The 26,250-nt window shown below is 39.0% G+C and overlaps 1 protein-coding gene across 1 annotated transcript; it reads left to right on the top strand.

The window, feature by feature from the left end:
* The first annotated feature begins 21,386 nt into the window (after positions 1–21,386).
* LOC104114551 (uncharacterized) lies at positions 21,387–22,841 on the top strand. Its single transcript, XM_009625026.1, has one exon. The coding sequence runs from the start codon at positions 21,387–21,389 to the stop codon at positions 22,839–22,841; it is 1,455 nt and encodes a 484-aa protein (XP_009623321.1).
* The last annotated feature ends 3,409 nt before the right edge of the window (positions 22,842–26,250 follow it).

Below are 26,250 nucleotides of genomic sequence, written 5' to 3'. Positions count from 1 at the left end.
CGGCACTCTGATAGTGTTCTAGAATTTTTGGGGGAGCGGACCGCACATTTTGGGGTGATGAGGTGAAGGAGAGGTGCGGACCGCAGCAGAAAAATGCGGACCTCAAAGGAGGAGTACGGACCGCACAATTCTGTCTGCGGCCGCACTCCAGGGAGTTCTGCAGATTCGCCAGTCCGATTTCGGAAGCTTATATATTTTGATCTACAAGGAATTGTGAGATGATTCAAAAATTAAAGTTGTAGCCCTTCATGTCTAGCTTCTAGAAAAGTAAAGAAGTCATAATTTGAACATCTGTAGAGAAAGTTATGGCCAAAATACTAAAGCCTGGCAGTGCAGTTCTAAGAGAGTGCTGCCGCACCATTTTTGTGCGACCGCAGGAGCTGAGGATATGCGGCCACATGATTTTTGTGCGGACCGCACATTGGGAGTTCAGAGGATGTACTATATATCTGAGGTTTCGGTTATTATTTTATTTTTGGACTTTGGGAGCTCGGTTTGAGACGAATGTTCGTGATTTTATCAAGAAATTCATCAGGGTAAGTGATTCTAAGTCGGATTTGGTTAATATACATGAATATATTACTGATTTGGTTATTTAATCAGTGAATTGAGTTGGAAATTAGGGAAAAATTGTAATTTTTTTGCAAAAACGAAAAAATATAGATTTGGAGGATGTTTTGTTATTGGAATTCGATAAAATTGGTATGGTTGAACTCGTATCGGAATGGTTGTTCAGATTTCATAAAAATAATGTCGGGTTCCGAGGGGCGGGCCCCGCGTTGACTTTAGTTGACTTTCTAGAATAAATTTTTAAGTCGATGTTTTATTATCCGGAATTGTTTCCGATAAATTTTAATGAAGTTATACAACTTATTTGAATAGATTTAAGCGGTCCGGAGGTCAATTCAAGCAAGAAGGCGATTTTGAAATATCGACATAACTTCTAAAAGGTAAGTGTCTTGCTTAACCTCGAGTGGGGGGAATTACCCCTTAGGCATTGAGTCTAATGTGTAATTTGTGTAATTGAAAACCAAGTACGCGAGGTGATGTGTACGTACTTGGGCTATATGTGCAAATTATATTGGTTAAAATCCTTAAACGCCTTATGTATTGAATGGGAAATTATTGGTAACAATTAAATCCTTTAATTGTCTTGCCTAAATTCTTGTTTTGTTGGTTTTGTATCTATATGATGATTTGGTGGGATTGCCACATTGATTCTTATGTGAAATATTATTTGTTGAGTTGTTCACTCTCGGATATATTTGTTAAAAGTTTGTGCACACTATGGTCGAGCCATGGGCTCCTTATTATGGAAATTTATGTATTATTGAATTTTGTGGCAAATTATAATATTTAAGCACTTGATGTGCAATCTATGATAAATTGTAATGATTGAGCACTTGATGTGCAAATCAGTGATATGTTTTAATATTTGAGCACTTGAGGTGCAGTTTATGAGATGTGATATTGGCACGTTATTTTGTTGGGAAGTTTTATTCGGGTGTTTGCATGAGGTTTCTGCCGTGCTATTATTACTATTGATTTATGCACATGCGACGTGACAAGGTGGGATATATATATGGGTTTACACATGTGGTGAGACAAGGTGGAACATTATTGTGCGCGTGTGGCGAGACAAGACGGGCATTCACTTTACTATTGTACACGTGGCGAGAGAAGGTGGGCTATGTCGGGGATTGATTTGTGATGGCCTGGGGGCATTGTTGTTGTTGTTGTTGCAAATTTACTTTTGGGACTACGAGGCGGTACCTCGGAAGTGCCCTTTTGTTGATATTTCTATGGTTGCACTTGCCTTTGGTTATTTTATTTTTTTATGATATGTAAATCCTGGTGTTCTTCCATGATGTATTATTTGATTTTATTGTGTGTTTGTATTCCTTGTTGTAATGTGTTGGCTTTGGCTCTTGTACGAGACACTGAGGATTTGTGTTTATAGATTTTACTAATCGTTATGGTTAAGTTGATTTGAATAAAAACAATTGATGTATGCTTTAATTCTTATAAGTTTTACATCCAAATCAGCAATTATCGGTTGTTTCATTTTAATTGAAATGTTATTTTTCTCCACCCACATGGTTGCTGAAATAAATTCATTCCTTTGTTTATTTCCTACTTGATTTTAAAAATTTAAACTTACTTTATTGGGAATAAATTGATCATATGGATCTTATAAACATTGATATTATTTCCATGTGAATTGTCCGTACAATTATGATATAAAACGTGGGCACGAGGTACCATGATTAAAGGATAATAATACTGGCACGTGAACTGTCCGTGCAGCTATGATATGAAAAGTAGGCACGAGGTGCCAGAAAAATATGATGATTTAATTATGAGCATGAAGTGTCGTGAAAATATGAAAATGGGCTGAGACTCGTATTTTTATCATTATGGAATGAGGTATCACATGGTGACTTTCTAATTGAAAGAATTATATTTAAAATATTATTTGGAAGGAAATTTCCACTTATTTCATTCCTGTCGTGCGGATTTGTTGATTGTAGAATTTGAGCCTTTGTATCTCTATTCTCTCACAGATGGTGAGGACACATGCTACCGGGTTAGTTGACCAAGCATTCGCACATACTGCTAGGGCTCCAAGAGCCCGGTGCCGAGATAGAGGTGGAGGAAGGGCACGTGCTGCGACTAGAGCCCCGGTCAGAACAACAGTTGAGGAGCCGCTAGTAGCTCCAGTTGGGGGATAGGTACCAGAAGCACCTGTTGTTACCCCCGGACTTCAAAGACTATAGCATAGTTCCCGAGTATGTTTGGTACATTAACTCAGGTGGGATTGATCGTTGTTGCACCAAATATTTCGCAGATTAGGGGAGTAGCCCAGACTCCTACCACAACTCCAGAGCAATAGGTTCACGTTGGTCAGGTTTCGGGTGTAGTACCGGTACAACCTGTTATTCCGGTTCGGCCTCAGGTCAGACCAGAGGCATCAGAAAAAGAACAAAAGAGACTTGAAAGGTTTAAGAGGTATAGTCCACCTACTTTCAGTGGAATAACTACAGAGGATGCCCAAGGATTTCTAGAAAATTGTCACCGTATTCTCCGCACCATGGGTATTGTGAAAGTAAACGGAGTTGCCTTTACTACATTTCAACTGTCAGGGCGTATCAGTGGTGGCAAATCTATGAAGAAGGTAGACCAGCCAATGCAACACCACCAACTTGGGCTCAATTTTAGGAAATATTTTTGAAAGAGTTTGTTCCCCAGACTCTCCGAGATGCGTGGTGCACAAAGTTTGAACGGTTGCATCAGGGCACTATAACAGTGTCAAAATATGCTATCAGGTTCAGTGGGTTAGCCCGTCATGCACCTATTTTGGTTCCTACAGTTAGAGAATGGGTCCACAGATTCATTGAGGGACTCGATTATGATATTAAAATATGCATGTATCGAGAGTTGCAAACTGATACTCCATTTCAACAAGTAGTGGAGATTGCAAGGAAGATTAAGGGTGTTTTAGGCGAGGAAAGGGAGTCTAAGGAGGCCAAAAGGTTTCGAAGATCTGGAGGGTTCAGTGGATTTTACTCTTCAACTAGGACCCATTATAGCAGAGGCTCGAGCAGTCGTCCAGCTCAGTCTGCACATCAGGTTACTCGAAGTGCTCCAGTAAGTTCTTACAATGCACCGCCGGCACGGGATTCCTATAATGGTTATTCCAGTTATCCGGCACAGACTCCGTGTGAGCAACCGAACCCACAAAGGAGTTTTTATGAGTGTGGTGATACTAGACACATCAAGAGAAATTGTCCCACACTTGGGAGGGGTGGATGTCATCAGAACACTCCAACTACAAGCTTTATTCCAGTTAATACTTCACGTGCACAGTCAGTTAGACGTGGAGGACAGGCGGGTAGAGGGCGCCTAAGAGGTGGAGACCCGGCCCGTTGATATAATCGCTATGATTTGGCTGAGGCCGATACACCAGATGGTATCGTTACAGGTACGATCCCGATTTGTTATAAAAGGATACTATCCCTTAATTTGATTCGGTTCTGAATATTAAGGTGAGTCCTCCTATTATGCTCCGCTTATGGGTGAGCTTCGTAATTTTTGTGACCCACTTATATATTTATCCTTGTTGGGAGATTTGAAGATGTCACCCCGTGTCTGTCATTTTATTTTTGTACACCACTGAGGGATATAAGTCCAAAACAAATATTTTATTATTCATTACAGTGGGTTTAATGTGTTTCGGAATAATTAATTCTAATTTTTATGAATTATATGCCCTACCGGTATGAGGGTTCATTATGTGTTGTGAAAACTGTTTATGAAATATATTGAAAAGAAAAAAGAAAGGAAATTGAAATTTTAGTTGGCACAATGTGCAAAATACTTGTGATTCGGAGTTGAGTACGAGATCCTCACATTAATATATGATATGAAATATTTAAACCGGGCTACAAGCCACGGTGGAAGTCATATAAGGATGAGGTCCTTGTGGTAAAATATTTTTGATAATTAAAATTCTTCTTGTGTGAAATTTAATTTGTACAATAATATTAATAGGGAGTCATGCATGTTAGGCTTATTTGATAATTCTTGTATATTTTCTGTGCATATTCAGCCATTTTCGTGCTATTAACATTGAGTTTTAGCCTATGAGATGAGTAAGTAATCATGAGGTCTTCATGCCTCACATTCTATTGTCAGTGTTGTGAAAATTCGAAATGAGGTGGGGGTTAATATGAGATTAATTGATGATGCTGGAATTAATTATGAATGACTTTTAGACCAGAGACGTGGTGATGAGCATACATATGATGTGCTTCATGTCCTGATATCAATTGTGATAATGCAGTGGTTGTAATGCTGAGATTAGTGTTATTGATATATACATTGTGGTGTTTTGTTGGGTTGTAGATGTGTTGTTAGGAGTTGTGTTGGTGTTACTCTAGCAGTATTTAGGCCCACTTACAGGGGAGACGCTGCCGAAATTGCTGAAAAATTTGGGAGTTAGAAAAATTTGGGAGATTGATATGTGCGAAAGAAGAGATAAATTATGTTATGTGCGAAAGAAGAGATAAATTAAGATTTGAAGGTGCATTTGACATCGGAATTTGATAATTTTTGTATGGTTGGACTAGTCTCGGAATGGGAGTTCGGATTTCGTAAGTTTTTTCGAGATTTGAGACGTGGGCCCCACTGTCAATTTTTAAAGTGAATTTCGGATTTTATCCGGAAAATTAGTAATCAACAAAGGGCCAAATATACCCCTCTACTTTCGAAAATGGTCTAAAAATATCTCTCGTTATACTATTGAGTTATTTATACCGCTGCAGTCATACTTTGGGTTCAAATATACCCTTCATTTAAACGGAGGGGCACGTGTCATCATCCTGTTGGTCAATTCTAAATATCTCCTAATTAATTAAAAAGACACATTACTCACACCCGAAAAATAATTTTTTAAAGCAATTCTTTTTTGTAACAACTGGAAAAAAAAAAAATATTTTTACTAAAAAAAAAAAAAAATATTTATTTTTTTACAAAAAAAACTGCTTTAGAAAAAACTAAAAAATATTTTCTAAAGCCATGCTTTTGTAAAAACTGGAAAGAAAAATTGAAAATCAATTTTCTAAAGCAAACTTTTTTGTAAAAACTGGAAAAAACTGAAATATTTTTTACTAAAAACTGCAAAAAATGAAAATATTTTTCTCCAGTTTTTACAAAAAAAAACTGCTTTAAAAAAAGCTGAAAAATATTTTCTAAAATTATATTTTTGTAAAAACTGAAAAAAAACTAAAAAGCAATTTCCTAAAGCAATATTTTTGTAAAAACTAAAAAAATAAATATTTTCTTCTTTTTTTTCAGTTTTTAGTTATAAATATTTCAGTTTTATCCAGTTTTTAACTACTTTAGAAAATTGCTTTTCAGTTTTTTTCCAGTTTTTACAAAAATATTGTTTTAGAAAATATTTTTCAGTTTTTTTAAAGCAGTGTGTTTGTAAAAGCTGAAAAAAAAATATTTCCATTTTTTTCAGTTTTTAGTAAAAATAGAAATTTAGTTTTTTCCAGTTTTTACAAAACAAATATTATTTTTCGGGTATGGGTAATGTGTCTTTTTAATTAATTAGGAGATATTTAGAATTGACCAATAGGAGGATGGCACGTGTCCCTCCGTTTAAATGAGGGATATATTTGAACCCAAAGTATGACTGCAGGGGTATAGATAACCTAATAGTATAACGAGGGGTATTCTTAGACCATTTTCGAAAGTAGAGGGGTATATTTGACCCTTTGCCGATTAATAAATTCATATGAAATTAATTTCTATGATTTGTATTGAGTATATCGAATTGTTTGTGAATAGATTTGATGCTTTTGGAGACAAATTCAAAAGGAAAAGTTGTGGTCGAGTAATTGATTGAAATTGCAAAGCGAGGTAAGTGTCGTAATTAACCTTGACTTGAGAGAATAGAACCCTTAAATTAATTGTTATGTGAAATACATGTGAATGACGTATAGGCGAGGTGACGAGTGTCTATACGTCGTTAAATTAATTGTTTGCATAATTATTTGAAAATCATAAATCGTTTAAATCATGAATGAATTATTATATTAATTGTTTCACTCATATTGCTTGTCAAATATTATTTCTTGAATTCCTGTAATAATTGTACATGCTTATTTGACTTATGTGTCTTAATTGCTATTTGACATTTAGCATATTAAATATTAAACTGCCTATTTTCTCCACAATTTTCACAATTAATTGCTAATTGCCATTGTTTGTTCATAAATAAATTATAATTATTGTGTGTCTTGATGCTTAATAGTTTCTCATTGAACGTGGTATTTATTGGAGTAATTTTTATTTCAATTATGAGTTATTTAAAATTACATTGGTGGAACGGGTTGCACGTTGCAACGGAAATGAAAGAATATATATATATATATATATATATATATATATATATATATATATATATATATATATATATATATATATATATATATTGTGGTATCAGATTGCATGCCGCAATAGACTTATTTGAAAGTCAACATTGGGGGATTGGATTGCACGGCGCAATAGACTTATTTAAAAGTCAATATTGGGGGATAGGATTGCACGCCGAAACAGACTTATTTAAAAGTCTATATATACTTGATTAAAATAAATATATGAGAGGATTGAAAACAAATATATCGTGGGAGTGATTTGCACGCTGCAACAGAAATTTGTTGAAATAATAATGTGTTATGACTGCTGAGTTGGCTTCATTGATTATAAATGAGTTATCTGATTTATTTCTATCATTTGTTGTTACTAATATTGCGTACATGTTAATATAAGTGACCCGCCTTAGCCTCGTTACTACTTCGTCGAGGTTAGGCTCAATACTTACCAGTACATGGGGTCGGTTGTACTGATACTACACTCTGTACTTCTTGTGCAGATTTCGGAGTTGGTCCCAGTGGCGTACCATAGACTTGCTCAGATTTCAGCTATCAGAGGAGACTTGAGGTATAACTGCCCAGTCTACTTTACTTTAGCTGTGTGTTTGTTTCCAGATAGCTTTATTTTATTCAGACCTTTATTTGTATTATTCTAGAAGCTCGTGCACTTGTGACACCAATTCTGGGATGGTATTTAGACACCGTTATTTTTATGGATTATTCACTACATTTCAGACTTTACTTTCGCATTTGTTTCAATTATTATTAATTAATTTAAAATTATTTTAAAATGGATAATATTATTCTAACGTTGGCTTGCCTAGAAAGTGAAATGTTAGGCGCCATCACGGTCCAAAGGTGGGAATTTCGGGTCGTGACAGTTAGTATCATTGCACTAGGTTACCTAGGTCTCACGAGTCACGAGCAAGCTTAGTAGAGTCTGACGGATCGGTACGGAGACGTCTGTACTTATCTCTCAGAGGCTATGAAGTTTAGGAACAATATCAGTTCTTTCTTATTCTGTCGTGCGAATTTATTCTATCATCGATGATTGAACCATTCAACTTTTATTCTCTCGCATATGGTGAGAACACGTAATACATCTACCGATGGACAGGGACCAAAGCCCTCGGTGGCGACTATGGCCGGGGGTAGATGTCGAGGTTGAGGTCGTGCTAGAAGCAAAGGCCGAGGTAGAGCTCAGTCCAGAGCTCGAGCAGCTACACCTGTTGTAAAACCTCATGTGGACCTTCAGGAGGAGGTTCTAGTTCAGAATGTACCAGTTGGACCAGTTCAGGTCCCGAAAGGATTTATAGCTACTCCAGTGCTTCAGGATGCTCTAGTCCGTTTGGTGAGTCTTATGGAGGGCGTGACCCAGAATGGTACGTTTCTAGTGGCACCAACCATCTCACAGGCTGGGGGAGGAGCATAAACTCCCACTACTCGTGTTCCGCAGCAGATGGCTCCCCAGAATCAGGCTCCAGCAGCCTCGCCAGTTGGGGTAGTTCAGCCAGTTGTTGCGGCACAGACCGGTGATAGGCCCGCCATGTCTTTTGAAGCCTTATTGAGACTGGATAAGTTTACTAAGATCTTTCTAGTTTACTTCAGTGGTATACCTTCTGAGGACCCACAGGATTATCTTGACCGCTGCCATGAGGTGCTGCGGAACATGGGTATAGTTGAGACCAATGGGATTGACTTTGCTGTATTTCAGATGACGGGTTTCGCCAAGAGTGTGTTGGAGAGATTATACATTGACCAGACCAGTTGGATCACCTGCACTTACCTGGGAGCCGTTCTCTCAGCTATTTCTGGAGAAGTTCCATCCTATCACACTGAGAGAGGATTATCGCAAGAAATTTGAGCGTTTACAGCAGGGCAGTATGACTGTTACTCAGTATGAGTCCCGTTTTATGGACTTAGCCCGCCATGCTCTCCTTTTACTACCTACTGAGGGAGAGAGAGTGGGGAGGTTTATTGAGGGACTCACTCATCCTATCAGGCTTTAGATGGCCAAGGAGACCGGAAGTGAGATTTCTTTTCAGGTAGCTGCTAATGTCGCGAGGAAGATCGAGATGGTTCCTGCACAGGAGAGAGGGCAGAGGTCTAATAAGAGGCCTCGTCAGCTCGGTGGTTTCAGTGGTGCCTCGTCTGGAGGCAAATTTTGGTAGGGATCATCCTCCTAGACCATTTCATTCAGCACTTCATGCATCTCCCGGTGCTTCAGGAGTCACGGTCCTATTATGCCTTACTATGGGCAGCCAGCATTTAGTGCACATTCAGCTTCTATCGGTGCACCACCACTCCAGAGTTACTACAACGGTTATCTGGCCTATTCGGGTCAACTTCAGCACCCACGGCATCAGGATGGGTGTTATGAGTGTGGGAACATTGGTCACATCAGGAGGTATTTCCCTAGGTTGGCGAGTAACAGATCTCGGCAGGATTCTCGTGTCATCATACCGGCACCGATTGGTTCACCGCCTGCTCAGCCAACTAGAGGTAGGGGTCAGGCAGCTAGAGGTAGAGGTCAGACCATTAGAGGTGGAGGTCAGGCCATTAGAGGTGGAGGTCAGACCATTAGAGGTGGAGGCCAGCCAGTTAGAGGCCGTCCTAGGGACGCAATTCAAAGTGGTAGGGGCTCAGCCCTGATTTTATGCTTTTCCAGCTAGGCCCAAGGCTGAGTCATCTGATGCTGTGATCGCAGGTATTATTCCAGTTTGCCATAGAGATGCTTCAGTCCTATTTGATCCAGGATCCACTTATTCCGATGTGTCCTCTTATTTTTCTTCATATTTGGTTGTGCCTTGTGATTCTCTAAGTGCTCCTATGTGTGTATCTACACTGGTGGGATACTCTGTTGTAGTAGATCATGTCTAGTGTTCATGTGTGGTTACTATTGGTAGTCTTGAGACTAGTGTGGATCTTCTACTTCTTGATATGGTAGATTTTGATGTCATCTTGGGTATGTGTTGGTTGTCACCTTATCATGCTATATTGGATTGTCATGCCAAGACAGTGACCCTAGCTCGGTTAGAGTGGAAAGGAACACCTGGTCATTCTGCCAACAGGGTTATTTCTTATATGAAAGCTCGGCGTATGGTAGAGAAAGGGTGTCTAGCCTATTTGGCTTATATTCGCGATCCCAGTGCGGATGTTCCTTCTATGGACTCAGTACTAGTTGTTCGTGAATTTCCAGAAGTATTTCCTGCAGATTTGCCGGGGATGCCACCCGACAGGGATATTGACTTCTGTATTGATTTGGCTCCGGGCACTCAGCCCATTTCTATTCCACCCTACCGTATGGCCCCGCCAGAGTTGAAAGAATTAAAGGAGCAGTTTCAGGACCTGCTTGATCAGGGATTCATTAGACCTAGTGTCTCGCCCTGGGGTGCACCAGTACTATTTGTAAAGAAGAAAGATGGCTCTATGCGGGTGTGTATAGATTATCGGCAGTTGAACAAAGATACTATTAAAAACTAATATCCGCTGCCAAGAATTGATGACTTATTTGATCAGCTTCAGGGTGCCAAGGTATTTTCGAAGATCGATTTGAGGTCTGGTTACCATCAGTTGAAGATCAGGGCATCTGATGTCCCTAAAATAGCTTTTCGGACTCGGTGTGGGCATTAAGAATTCCTAGTGATGTCATTTGGGTTGACAAATGCCCCGGCAGCATTTATGGATTTGATGAATCAGGTGTTCAAGCCCTATTTGGATTCTTTTGTGGTTGTATTCATTGGTGATATCTTGATTTACTCCAATAGTCGAGAGGAGCATGAGCAACACCTTCGGAGTGTGCTTCAGACTTTGAAGAATAACCAGTTGTATGCAAAATTTTCAAAATGTGAGTTTTGGTTAGGTTCAGTTGACTTTTTAGGGCATGTTGTATCTGTATAAGGCATAAAGGTAGATCCTAAGAAGATTGAGGCTGTTCAAAATTGGCCTAGACCTACTTCAGTTACAGAGATTCAAAGTTTCCTCGGTTTAGCTGGTTATTATCGTCGGTTCGTGGAAGGGTTTTCATCTATAGCAAGCCCATTTACCAGACTGACCCAAAAGGTGTCCCATTCAGATGGTCAGACGAGTGTGAGTTGAGCTTTCAGAAGCTCAAGACTGCTTTGACTACGACGCTGGTGTTGGTATTACCCACAGGTTCAGGATCATATATGATATATTGTGACGCATCTCACATTTGGCTTGGTGCAGTATTAATACAAGATGGCAAGGTGATTGTATATGCGTCGCGACAGTTGAAAGTTCACGAGAAGAATTATCCTGGTCATGACTTAGAACTGGCAGCCATTACTCATGCACTGAAGATTTGGAGGCATTACCTCTATGGTGTATCGTGTGAGGTATTTACTGATAATCATAGCCTTCAATATCTGTTCAAACAAAAATATCTTAATTTGAGGCAGAGAAGATGGTTGGAGTTGTTGAAAGACTATGATATCACCATTTTGTATCACCCCGGAAAGGCCAATGTGGTGGCCGATGCTTTGAGTACAAAGGCTGTGAGTACGGGTAGTCTTGCGTATATTCCGGTTGGTGAGAGGCCATTAACTGCAGATGTTCAGACTTTGGCTAATCAGTTCGTGAGGTTAGATGTTTCAGAATCCAGTCGGGTTCTAGCTTGCAAAGTCGCTCGGTCTTCTTCATATGAGCGCATCAGAGAGAGGCAGTATGATGATTCTTATTTACTTGTTCTTAAGGACACGGTGCAGCATGGTGATGCCAAACGGGTTGTTGTGGGGGGAAGATGAAGTTTTATGAATGCAGGGTTGTATTTGTGTGCCAAATATTGACGGGCTTCGTGAATTAATCCTTAAAGAGGCACACAGTTCCAGGTATTCTATTCATCCAGGTACCGCCAAAATGTATCAAGATTTGTGGTAACATTATTGGTAGAGGAGAATGAAAAAGGATATAGTTGCATATGTAGATCGGTGTCTGAATTGTCAGCAAGTTAAGTACGAGCATCAGAGACCTGGTGGTTTTCTTCAAGAGTTAGAAATTCTTGAGTGGAAGTGGGAGCGTATCACTATGAATTTTGTAGTTGGGCTCCCACTGACTCAGAGAAAATTTGACGCAGTTTGGATCATTGTGGATAGGTTGACCAAATCAGCACATTTCATTCCAGTGGCAGTTACCTATTCTTCAGAGAGGTTAGCTGAAATTTACATTCGTGAGATTGTCCGCCTACACGGTGTGCCTGTGTCTATTATTTCAGATCGAGGTAAACAATTTACCTCACACTTCTGGAGGGATGTACAACGTGAATTAGGCACGCGAATTGAGTTGAGTACAACATTTCATCCACAGACAGACGGACAGTCAGAGCGCACTATTCAGATATTGGAAGATATGCTTCGCGCTTGTGTTATAGACTTTGGAGGTTCTTGGGATCAATTCTTGCCACTTGCTGAGTTTGCTTATAATAATAGCTACCAGTCGAGCATTCAAATGACTTCATATGAGGCATTATACGGAAGGCAATGTCGATCCCCAGTTGGTTGGTTTGAACCGGGAGAGGCTCGGTTGTTGGGTACCGATTTGGTACAGGATGCTTTGGATAAGGTCAAAGTTATTCATGATCTACTTCGTACAGCTCAGTCTAGGCAAAAGAGTTATGCCGACCATAAAGTTCGTGATGCTGCATTCATGGTTGGAGAAAGAATATTGCTCCGGGTTTCACCTATGAAAGGTGTAATGAGGTTCGGAAATAAGGGCAAGTTGAGCCCTAGGTATATTGGACCCTTTGAAATTCTTGAAAGGGTGGGTGAAGTGGCCTACAGGCTTGCATTACCACCTAGTTTATCGGCGGTTCATCCGGTGTTCCATGTGTCTATGCTCCGAAAATATCATGGTGATCCGTCCCATGTTTTAGATTTCATCTCAGTCCAATTGGACAAAGATTTGACTTATGAGGAGGAGCCAGTAGTTATTCTAGCCCGGCAGGTCCGACAGTTGAGGTCTAAGAGTTATCCTTCAGTTCGGGTGCAATGGAGAGGTTAGCCGGTAGAGGCATCTACCTGGGAGTCCAAGTCGGACATACGGAGTAAATATCCACACCTTTTTTCCAGCTTAGGTACTTTTTCTAACTCTGTTCGAGGACGAACATTTGTTTTAGAGGTGGAGAATGTGATGACCCAAAAGGTCATCTTTAAATTTAATAAGTAATTTGGTGTTCTAAGACCTCGAAAATCACTATTTATCATTCCTCGACTTGCGAGAACAGCCCGTATAATTTTTCAGAAAGTTTTTCTGTGAAAAATGAATTAAAATGTGAAATAGAGCTTTAAAACTCAACTGAGTTGACTTTGGTCAACATTTTGAGCAAACAGACTCGAATCAATATTTTGACAGTTTCGGCAGGTCCGTATCATGATTTGGGACTTGGGCGTATGCCCGGAATCGAATTACGAGGTCCCTAGCTCGCAATATGGAATTTTGATGAAAGATTAAAAGTTTAAAAGCTTAATGATTTTTAAGAATTTAATGATATTGGATTTATTAATACCGGGTCCCTATTTTAGTTCCAGAGCCCGGTATAGGTCCACTATAATATTTATGACTTGTATGCCGAATTTGGTGAGAAACGGAGTTGATTTGACGTGATTCGGACGTCCGGTTATAAAAATATAAGTTTTTAAGTTTTCTTGAAAATTTCCTTTGATTTGGTGTCCGATTCGTAGTTCTAGGTGTTATTTTTTCGATTTGATCGCGCGAGCAAGTTTGTATGATATTTTAGGACATGGGTGCATGTTTGGTTTGGAGCCCCGAGGGCTCGGGTGAGTTTCGGATAGGCTACGGGATGATTTCGAACTTGGAAAATTTTGATTTTCTGCAAACTTTAGGCTTCTGGTGTGTTCTTCTTCGCGTTCGCGAAGGTACTCTCGCGAACGCGAAGAGCAAATTGGGCTGGCACATTTTGTGCTTCGCGTCCGCGACAGAGGGAACGCGTTCGCGAAGGGTCGAGGTGCAAAGCTTCGCGTCCGCGAAGGATCGAGGTTCAAAGCTTCGCGTTCGCGAAGGGAAAGAGGTTGGCCAGGAAAATTTGCCTTCGCGTTCATGAAGGGTATCTCACGTTCGTGAAGGCCAAGACAGGCAAGTATTGCGTTCGCGAGGTAGCCCTCGCGTTCGCGAACAGTAAAATTTAGACAGCACAAATTGTGCTTCGCGAACGCGAGGCACTGACCGCGTTCGCGAAGGGTAAAAATTCAAGAAACAGAACTTAAGTTTTGGAAAATGGGATTCGTCCTATTTTCAACCATTTTTCATTTTTGAGCTCGATAAGGCAATTCTTGGGCTATTTTTACGGAAAAACATTGGGGTAAATGTTCCTTATCCTATATTGATTATATTTCACGATTCCATACTCATTTATATCATGAATCCGTGAAATTTTGGGAGAAAAATCAGATTTTTATAAAATCTTCCAAAAATAAAAATTTGAGATTTGAAGGTCCATTAGACATCGGAATTTGATAATTTTTATATGGTTGGACTCGTCTTGGAATGGGTGTTCGAATTTCATAAGTTTTTTCAAGATTTGAGACGTGGGCCCCATTGTCAATTTTTAAAGTGAATTTCGGATTTTATCCGAAAAATTAGTAAATTTATATGGAATTAATTCCTATGATTCGTATTGAGTATATCGAATTGTTTGTGAATTGATTTGACGCTTTTAGAGAAAAATTCAAAAGAAAAAGCTGTGGGCGAGTAATTGATTGAAATTGCAAAGCGAGGTAAGTGTCGTGGTTAACCTTGACTTGAGAGAATAGAACCTTTAAATTAGTTGTTATGTGAAATGTATGTGAACGACATATAGGCGAGGTGACGAGTGTCTATACGTCGTCAAATTAATTATTTGCATAATTATTTGAAAATCATAAATCGTTTTAAATCATGAATGAATTATTATATTAATTGTTTCACTCATATTCCTTATCAAATATTATTTCTTGAATTTCTGTAATAATTGTACATGCTTATTTGACTTATGTGTCTTAATTGCTATTTGACATTTAGCATATTAAATATTGAACTGCATATTTTCTCCATAATTTTCATAATTAATTGCTAATTGCCATTGTTTGTTCATAAATAAATTATAATTATTGTGTGTCTTGATGCTTAATAGTTTCTCATTGAACGTGGCATTTATTGGAGTAATTGTTATTACAATTATGAGTTATTTAAAATTATATTGGTGGAGCGGGTTACAAGCCGCAACAGAATATATATATATATATATATATATATATATATATATATATATATATATATTGGGGGATCAGATTGCATGCCGCAATAGACTTATTTAAAAGTTAATATTGGGGGATCGGATTGCATGCCGCAATAGACTTATTTAAAAGTCAATATTGGGGGATCGGATTACACGCCGCAACAGACTTATTTAAAAGTCTATATATACTTGATTAAAATAAATATATGAGAGGATTGAAAACGAATATATCGTGGGAGCTGTTTGCACGCTGCAACGAAAATTGGTTGAAATAATAATGGGTTATGACTGCTGAGTTGGCTTCAATTATTATAAATGAGTTATCTGATTTATTGTTATTATTTGTTGTTGTTACTAATATTGCGTACAGGTTAATATAAGTGACCTGCCTTAGCCTCGTCACTATTTCGTTGAGGTTAGGCTCAGCACTTGCCAGTACATGGGGTCAGTTGTACTGATACTACACCTTGCACTTCTTGTGCAGATTTCGGAGTTGGTCCTAGCGGCGTACCATAGACTTTCTTGGATTTCAGCTATCAGAGGAGACTTGAGGTATAACTACTCCGTCTACTTTACTTTAGCTCTGTGTTTGTTTCCAGGCAACTTTATTTTATTCAGACCTTTATTTGTATTATTCTAGAAGCTTGTGCACTTGTGACACTAATTCTGGTATGGTATTTAGATACCGTTGTTTTTATGGATTATTCACTACATTACAGACTTTACTTCCACATTTGTTTCAATTATTATTAATAAATTTAAAATTATTTTAAAATGGATAATATTATTCTAATGTTGGCTTGCCTAGCAAGTGAAATATTAGGCGCCATCACGGTCCAAAGGTGGGAATTTCGAATCGTGACATAAGAGGAGTCTTCCAGAGAGACATGGATTTTGTTTAGTCATCTTTAGGCTCATGTTATATTTTATTCTTGTAGTTTTTAAGCTCTATATAATAGTGAATGGGGGTTGCTGGGAAAAGGAAAAATCATGTGCTACTCGTTCATACGCCTCTTCTCTACTTATGTGCTCAAGATATGCTTTAATTATTTTTTACTATAAACAGTAGTCTTGTCCGTAGGAGATGATAAAGAAGACCTGCTTGTTATTTGCTTTTACATGAAACTTCCATAATTGGCATTTGAGTAGTACGTCGGTTTTTGTTTTTTTAAAAAATAGTTCATGTCTTATTATAGGTCTATTTTTAGCTTTAAACTAAAGGCAGAACTTTCTTTTATTAAATCATATTTATCATCCTTTTATTAGTTATTTCAATTTCCAAACACTTAAGGAGTTTTATGTTTAATCTCATCATTAGTTTTTGTTGGTTTTATTACTGATAGGCTATTGTCCAGTGGACTAATATTTCACTTTTATTTAAATTTTGTGAGTATACTATATATTCCGATAATTATTATTTTTACTCTAGTTGATTCTTGGTAACATTTTCACCCATTTTTTTCTTATTTCCTATGCATATAGCTATCTAGTCTATTAAACTTGGTGTATTGTGTATCTGAATATTAATTCAAGGATCTTGAATATTTAAGAGACCACTTCATCGCTTTAGTTAATTTAATTAATTCGGAGGCTAACATGAACCCTTATTTGCCTTATGTGTTACTTGTTAAGTCTCTATGTGCTCCCTTTTATGTGACACTAATAAGAATAGAAATAGAAATAGAAATAGAAACTTGAGATTTTCTTTAAGTCTAGAACCATCCCTCTAGAATAGTGTCCGAAACCTCCTGGACTATAGGAAGGGACGAGTAGTTTTGAGTTAAGACGCGATTTAAAATTAATTAGTGCACTCTTAAGTTAACAACTTAAAGATAATAATGAGGGTAGCGGACATGATACACAAATTTTTCGAATAGCCATTGCACTTTCTGCTATAAAAGTCTTAGCAGACTTTGCACGGGTGTTGATCCATCAGGCTTAAAAATATAGGTCCCCCTTTTATGTAATTAAGTAGTCTTTTTACAATTTACAATTCTTACATTTTTCCGTTACTAGTTTTAATTAATTGCTTTGACCACTTAGGATTAATTCACAACTCAGCAACCTACAACTTAGTTTAACCCAATAATCCCACATAGCATAAAATTCGGCCGGGACCCACAGTTGTGGATCTCGAAGAGTGCCTAACACCTTTTCTTCGAGGTAATTTGAACCCTTACCCGATCTTTGGTGACGTTGACTAGTTAAACAGAGTTTTTCGCAAATAGGTGTCCTAACTCACCTTAAAAATCGTTAGGTGGCGACTCTTCTCTTTTAATACCCATTTAAAAGAGTTGTCACATGTCAAAATCCGCTTTCGCGAGAAAATGGGGCGCGACAACATGATGACTCTGATGGGGGATACTCAGGTTCTTACCATAACGGATTTTATTTCTATGTGAGATTTTTGTGTGATCGTACGGTTTGCTTTCTTATTTTATTTGTTTACCTTTATATTCGTCTTATAATTTTACTATTTTGTTTGTGGCTTTCTTTATAGACCCCCCTTTTCATTTCCTTGGTTGTTTATTTTTTATAAATGCCTTTAAGTAGATTTAGCTATTTTTCCTTTTTTTTTCCTCATTTGTTTAATTCGTATAATGTTTGTATTTATACTTACTTTCGTACATATCTTTGTTTACTTGGTGATTATATTTTAGTTACTCTTCCAATACACCCTCTTCCTCTTTCCCTTAATTGTTTATATTTCAATTACTATTTTTTTTATGCACATTCTCTTTCCCTTAGTTGTTTACACTTTATTCATGCCCTCTCCCCCTTCCCTTATTTGTTTACTTTGAAGCATGCTTTGTTTTTTTTATGTACATCCTCTCCCCCCTTTCCTTATTTGTTTATCTTTGTTTTTCTTTTTTAAAAAATGCTTTGTTTTGCTTTCTATGTATATCCTACTACCTTTCCTTATTTGTTATATTGCGTATCTACATAATTTTCTTTACTTTTATTAGTTAACATGTTTTAACCATATATTTTCTCTTGTTTATTTGTTCAAATTTTAGTGATCGCATTTACTTTACACTTATCCTTTTTATCATTTTTTGTTTTCTTTCAAATTAATCCCATGTCTAATGTTTTCAACTATATTTGTTATATGTTGACGCTTTGATAATTGTCATCCCGTTCATATTTCCTCCACTTTGAAATTTTTACACTAGCACACTTGTAGTGGTTGCGTATTTTCACGGCCGTGCACTCTAGAAATTTCTTTTAAGGGAAAGTTCTGTTGGTAGGTCGGTCAGCGGTGCGCCGACGGTCACAGACTTTCCACTCCTAAGTTATCCGCTTGGGGGAACCTTTGGTCTAGACAACCTACTCCTGTTCAATAGAGCCCAACCATGATATGATTTTTAGAAAAATCATATTTTTTATAAACCTAGGTCGACTCAATATCCTTGGTTTATTAAGTCTGATAGTATGACTATGCCCAAGTCCAAAAGGATCTACGACCCTAGAAGGATGTAATCATAATTTGTTTGCATTTTTTGGGAAATAAATGTGCCTAAATGTTGACCATTTGCTCTCAAGTTAGGGGAGGGGTATAAGGTAACCTTTTATAAATACAGGCAATCATGAATCAATCCAAGGCTTATCCAAGGTTTAGCATGGTCTGGTACATACCCGATTCACTAAAGGGTTGGTGGAGAGATCTGGGCATTCAGGGACAAGGAGAAGTACACAAAGTGTTGGGACATTTGCCTTCGCTTGAATTGACACCATTGCTAGAAGAAATCAGAGGTTATGTTAAAAATGCAAGTTTGTTGTGGAGGAATAAAAAGTAGGAATAAATCCTTCACCGCAAGAGTTTCGTGAAAAGCTGGGATTGCAAGGAGGCAAAATGATGACCCATGTAATGAAGTCAAAATTTCACTTCAATACTTGTATGATAGATTCGATCATGGGTACGCTCGAGAGATATATAATATAGAATCGCATTGTCCCGATACATGGACCCAAAAGAGAACTTTTGCATTTGTCATTTGTTTTCTGGGGCTAGTGGTTTTTCCTTGAGGGGCTAAAGAAGAAATTCACACCCGACTTATCATGGTAGCTGATGCACTATTTAATGGGATAGACGGTAATCTTGGCACTATAGTGCCTATGATCTTAGCTGACATCTATCGGTCTCTGAGCCACTGCAAAGACGGGGCTAGACATTTCGAGGGATGTAACTTGCTTCTTCAAATTTGGCTGATTGAACACCTCTAAAAAGTTAACGAAAAGCAAGCTCTTCGCAAGCCTATTGGAGATGACTATATTCTATCACATGACTTGAGAGTTACTTTAGGGGTCAACAAGATAAAACGCCTCGCTGATGTTGAAGGTTGGGTTAGGCTGCTAGATCGTTTGACAGAAGATTCGGTCCAATGGATGTTTGACTGGTTCCCTTCCTCAGAACTGGTAGTTTATGCCAAGGAAACCCCATACTTGGTTTTGATGGGAGTCCGAGGCCTTCGACCCTACGTGCCAACAAGGGTTCTTAGGCAAGCTGGGAGAACGCAGACTATACCAAGGGTAAGCAACATGAATCATTTCATGATTGACTATGAAAGTGATAAAATCCCATTTGTTAAAGACATTCTCAAGATGTGGAAAAAAAAAGAAATTCATGATGGTGGACACTATAGCAACACACAGGTATCATGCATGTTGTGTCATTGGTTACGTTGAGTGGTTGCACGCTGACATAAAAGGGTCAGTCTCTCCTAGCATCAAGGGAGGGGAGCATATCATTGACAAAGAGGCTCGAGCACAAGTCTTATATCGTCGATTCAAAAGAAAAACTCATGACTCTGAAATTCGGGATCGAAAGCAACTTGAGGATCACGCAAAGGAACTGGAAGAAAAGGATAAAGAGATAGAGCGTTGGCGATTTCAAGCTCTTAGCCTGGAGCAAAGCATGCTAGAGTTGAGCGAAGAATTTCGTCGACAAGGGGAAAAATGTATCAACAAGGGTTTTGAGGTTGGAGGTAATCTAACAAAAGCATACCTAGTGACAAGACATAGTCATTTCGAGAATGCCATTCGAGCTGCGAAGAAGCCAAAGATTGATGAAGGAGCATCTGCAAGCTAGACTAGGAGTTTTACTTTCATTGTTATTATTATTATTACTTATTTATTTTTTGTCATTTACTTATGAATAATTGTTGGATTATTAATAAAATTTTGGGGTTTTTGAGAACAAATGGAATAAAACATATTGGCACATTTATTTCTTGAATATTCGCTAGACCTACCTCGGGTAAAAAGAGGTCCCCACGTTAGGGCATGCTTTAAATATTCTAATTGAATGGTTTTTCACTATCTTTATCTGTTGTCTGTTTACGTCCTACAACTTTTTATTTTGTTGCAGTTACTTCACCTTGCTAACTTGGCTATTTTTTTTCTTTCTTTTTCTTTCCTTTGATTTTTTTTATTCTCTTTCCTAAAGGCTGATTTGTGCATCCTGACTGTGTTATCATATCATACTAGATCAAAAGGGCCTCCACCACCTCCTCCTCCTAGCAATCCCAACAACAAAATAAAAGGTCTAATGGAAGATGCAAGCAGTATGGCTGGTAAGGAAAGGATTCCCACTCTTAAGGAAACTGTGGAAACATCTAACGGAAGTCTGGCATGACAGAACGAGTTGGCCCCCATTTGGACCAAAGGATTATGGAGTTACAAGGCGAATTGGAGCAAGTTCGAAACATTGCAAAGTTATCCCTCTCCCTCAACATTCTAGACGTAAATCACCAAGACGACTCCAACCAAACCACTCCTGAAAATAACCAACCCCCTCCTCAGAACAAACCACTGCCCCTGAATCCGCTGCCACAAGCTCCACAAAATCCACCACCTCAAACCACTCAATACTATCAAAACCCTCCAATAACCCAACATTATCAAAACCCGCAGCCCCCAACAATGCAACACCAAAGTCAACCATCATTCCAAACCTTACAACACCACACCAATCCAATACTCCCACAAAACATCATTTATCCCCTTGCCCACAATACTCCACAACCCATTACTCATACCCATGATCAAACCCAAACATTTATCAATAACCACCCATATACCCAAATTTCCGGAACCCACCAAACTAACCCCATATATGTGGAAACCTTACCATACACGCCCAACAAGCACAATGTAAACCTGACCCCACCGAAAAAGACATGCTGATTAAAAGTATGGCCGAAGAGTTGAAAAGGTTGACCGGAAGAATCCAAACTGTTGAAACAGGGAAAGATATTGAAGGTTTTAATTATGAAGATTTGTGCATCCAACCTAATGTTGAGCGGCCCGAAGGCTACAAGCCTCCGAAGTTTGAAATGTTCGATGGTGCTGGTGACACAAAGGCTCATTTGAGAATGTACTGTGATAAGCTCGTGGGAGTAGGGAAAAATGAGCAAATCCGCATGAAGCTGTTTATGAGAAGTCTTACTGGGGACGCTCTATCTTGGTACATTGGCCAGGATCCAAAGAAATGGCACAACTGGGTTAACATGGCTTCTGATTTCATGGATAGGTTCAGATTCAACACGAAAAATGCTCCAGACTTGTTCTATATTCAGAATTTCAAGAAGAAACCCAATGAAACATTTAGAGAATATGCTACTAGATGTAGATCTGAGGCAGCCAAGGTACAACCGCCATTAGAGGAGGGTCAAATGAGCAAATTCTTTGTGCGAGCCCAGGACCCCCAATACTATAAGAGGTTGATGGTTATTGAGGATCACAAGTTCTTAGATATCATCAAGTTAGGAGAGAAAATCGAAGAGGGTATTAAAAGTGGAATGGTGACCAATTTTGAAGCTTTGCAGGCTGCTAACAAGGCCCTGCAATCGGGGTGCATTTCAGAATCGAAGAAGAAGAAAGAAGTGAGCGCCGTAATAATAGCACAAGGCCCGAGGACTCCCTTAACATACCAAACACCTCCTCCTTCATATAAACACATACCACCAACATACCATTATCCCACAACCCCACAACATGTCTATGACACTCAACCCGCATACTTCCAATCACCTCCACCTACCCACCAAAATTACCCGAGACCTAGAGCCAATTTCGAAAGAAGACCGCCTAGACAATACACTACACTTGCCGAACCTATAGCCCAACTATACGAAAGGCTAAAAGTTGAGGGCTATATCACAACCATTCCCCCTACTGTCGACACGCCCACTAAATGGGTTAACCCCAACAAAAGTTGTGCTTACCATTCTGGCATGAAATGGCATACATTGGAGGAATGTCGCTCTCTGAAGGATAAGATACAAATACTTATTGATACTAAGTTGATTCACTTAAAGGGGTCCACACCAAATGTTCACAATAACCCTCTTCCCGATCACAAAGAGGGGGGAGTACACATGATAGAAGCTGATGAAGAATGGGATGAAGAAGGATCCATTGGGTTGATTCGGGACAGGGATACTGTGGTGGTCCCTCCTATGGTACCTCCACCTGTTGTGGTGCGAGTTTGTGCACCATTTGTAGTTGAATTGGTTGTATCTCGGTCACCGTTTACTGTCATGGTGGCTCCACCACCTGTTTATAATTCAAGAGCTGTTCTATCGGACTATGAGGCTGAGGCAAGGAGAAAAGGTAAGTCCAAGATAGAGGAAGCGGGAGCCACATAAGGTATGACCAGAACTGGCCGAGTCTACACGCCTGAGAACATGACCCAAGGAGGATCGAGTAAGGAGAACAAGCAAATGCCATCTGTTGTAGAAGTAGGAGGCGAGGAGATTTGGAGAAAGGTGCAAGCTAAAGAATAATATGTGGTTGAACATCTGAACAAGACTCCTGCTCAGATATCTATTCTATCCTTGTTGCAGAATTCTGATGCACATAAGAATGCTTTAATGAATGTTTTGAGCGAAGCATATGTGCCGGCCAATATCACAGGTAAAGACATGGCAAATATGGTGGGACATATATTTGAGACCCACAAGATTTCTTTTCATGAATATGAACTACCTCCCGAGGGTCTCAGCCATAACAAAGCGTTGCATATCACTGTGCAACATGAGAACAAGTTCATATCCTGAGTCTTGATTGATGGGGGTTCTAGTCTGAACATATGTCCATTGACCACATTGAGGAAATTTGGTATAAATCTGTCTGAGATACAGGAGGGAAGCATGAATGTGAAGGCTTTTGACGGTTCCCAAAGGGCTACTATCGGGGAAATCCATTTGAGGTTGAAAATTGGACCGACAGTATTCGATGTGAAATTCCAAGTGCTAGACATCTCAACCACCTACAACTTACTGTTGGGGAGGCCATGGATCCATATGGATGGGGCTGTTGCTTCGACTCTACACCAAGTTGTTAAGTTTGAATGGGATCATCAAGAGATGGTTGTTCACAGAGATGGCAACAATCCCATATACACAGTCCCTGTGGTCGATATAGAGAGAAATGTAGGAGGAGGTACCTTTTACACTATCGAGCTAGTTGGAAATATTGAACAGAGTAGATGGTGGAGTGACCGAGTGATGAGTATGATGTTATGGTTGGGATATGAACCAGGTAGGGGCCTTGGTCCTAAATTGGAGGGAATAGCTGAACCCGTGCAACCTCGTTTTCAAAAGACTACTTTTGGCTTGGGTTATAAGTACACCTCACGGGAATTCAAGGACTGGACACCTCCTTGGAGCGGGTTTTACTATCCTCTGCCAAAGCCGATACCGCATTTGCACCAAACCTTTCGAAAGGCTGAAACCATTTGGGGAGATAAAGCAGACAACATCCTGGAGGGGGTGAAGAACTTGTTCCTGTCAGAGCACGAGGACAATGGAGATTAAAATATGGTACTATTCAGGGAAATGGAGGAAGACTCAATCCAGGCTATGGAAACTGGGGCTATGCTCGAAAATTGGATTGTCGCTCCATCCCGAGCTCACCGCGCACCTGGGTAGCTTTTGGCAATTTAGCATCTCAATGTTTTAATTATCAAAAAAAAAAAACATTTAGCATTTCCTGTTTGAAATAAATGCTCAAGTGATTGAGCCTTGTTTTTATGTTTATTTTCGCATTATGTTTAAAATAATTCGGCAGTTTTCTTAATGAAGTATTTACCTTTTGTACTTATTTTTATCTTGTTATCTTTATATTTCAGCAAAACTATTTTCTATCATATTGAATCTACAAGCGTGACATGTAATGAGATAACGCGACATGAAATAAGTGATTCAGAGGATTGGGAGGACGATACACCTCTTGAAGAGATTGTCAAAGAGATAGAGAATTTTGAGAATAAACCCAAGTCAAATTTAGAAGAAATTGAGGTAGTTAACTTGGTTAATACCGCAACAGTCAGGGAAACTCGCATCAGTGTTCATCTATCATCGGTAGACAAGGAAGATTATATTGAGTTCTTAAAAGAGTACGCTGACATCTTTGCTTGGTCCTATGATGATATGACGGGTTTGAGTACATCTATAGTAGCCCACCAACTACCTACTAATCCAATGTGCCCCCCTGTGAAGCAGAAACTTAGAAAGTTCAAACCGGATCTAAGTTTGAAAATCAAAGAGGAGGTTACCAAGCAATTCGAAGCCAAGATCCTCCGTGTTGTCAAATACCCTATTTGATTAGCTAATGTTGTGACCGTGCCTATGAAAGATGGAAAGGTTAGAGTTTGCATCGGCTACAGGGATCTCAACAAGGCCAGTCCTAAAGATGACTTTCCATTGCCAAACATAAACATTTTGATCGACAATTATGCAAAGCATGAACTCCAATCATTCGTAGATTGCTTTGCCGGATATCACCAGATTAGAATGGACGAAGAAGATGCTGAAAAGAATGCTTTTATTACGCCGGGGGGTATATTGTTACAAAGTTATGTCATTCGGTTTGAATAATATTGGGGTGACATATATAAGAGCCATGACTACCATCTTTCATGACATGATCCACAAAAAAATTGAGGTATATGTAGACGGCATCATAATCAAATAAAAGAGGAGCTCAGACCATTTGACTGATCTTAGGAAGTTTTTTGACAGACTACGGAGATATAATTTGAAGCTAAACCCCGCAAAATTGAGCTTTTGGGGTACCCGCTGGCAAATTATTGGGTTTCATTGTTAGTCGTCGGGGAATCAAATTGGATCCGTCAAAGATCAAAGCTATTCAAGAGTTACCACCACCGAGGAGTAAGAAAGATGTGATGAGTTTCTTGGGACGCCTCAACTACATTAGTCGTTTCATATCCCAATCAACCGTGATTTGTGAGCCAATCTTCAAGATGCTGAGGAAGGATGCTGCGACTGAATGGACTGAATAATGCCAAAAAGTTTTTGATAAGATCAAGGAATACTTATCTCAACCTCCTGTTATGGTTCCTCCTGAGCCCGGAAGACCGCTGTTATTATACTTGTCCGTGCTAGATGGGGCGTTCGGATGTATTTTAGGACAACATGATGAAACTGGCAGGAAGGAGCAAGAAATATACTATCTAAACAAGAGGTTCATACTATACGAGGCCCGCTATTCACTGTTGGAACACACATGTTGTGCCTTAACATGGGTACACAAATTTTGAGATATTATTTTTGTGCATATACTACCTATCTAATCTTAAGGATGGATCCTTTGAAATACATCTTTCAGAAGCCTATGCCTACCGGAAAACTAGCAAAATGGTAGATATTGTTGAGTGAATTTGACATTACCTATGTCACTCAAAAGGAAGTCAAAAGGCAAGCACTGGCGGACCATCTAGCCGAGAATCCTGTGGATGAGGAATACAAACCATTAAGGACATACTTCCCCGATGAAGAAGTGCTATTCATTGGGGAAGACATCTCAGAAGCATATGATGATTGGAGAATGTTCTTTGATGAGGCCGCAAACTTCAAAGGAGTAGGAATTGGAGCGGTGCTAGTATTAGAGACCGATCAACATTACCCGATATCTGCCAAACTCAGGTTCCCGTGCACCAACAATATGGCAGAATACGAAGCTTGTATTCTAGGACTCAGGCTAGTCATCGACATGAACATTCAGGAAATACTTTTAATCGGAGATTCAGATTTG

This window comes from Nicotiana tomentosiformis, chromosome 3 (assembly GCF_000390325.3).
Source record: "Nicotiana tomentosiformis chromosome 3, ASM39032v3, whole genome shotgun sequence".
NCBI lineage: Eukaryota > Viridiplantae > Streptophyta > Magnoliopsida > Solanales > Solanaceae > Nicotiana > Nicotiana tomentosiformis.
This window is presented reverse-complemented; position numbering and strand designations above follow the sequence as displayed.

What these genes read in the sequence shown, in the direction of transcription:
- LOC104114551 (XM_009625026.1), top strand. Translation starts at nt 21,387, where the DNA reads ATGGCCGAAGAGTTGAAAAGGTTGACCGGAAGAATCCAAACTGTTGAA.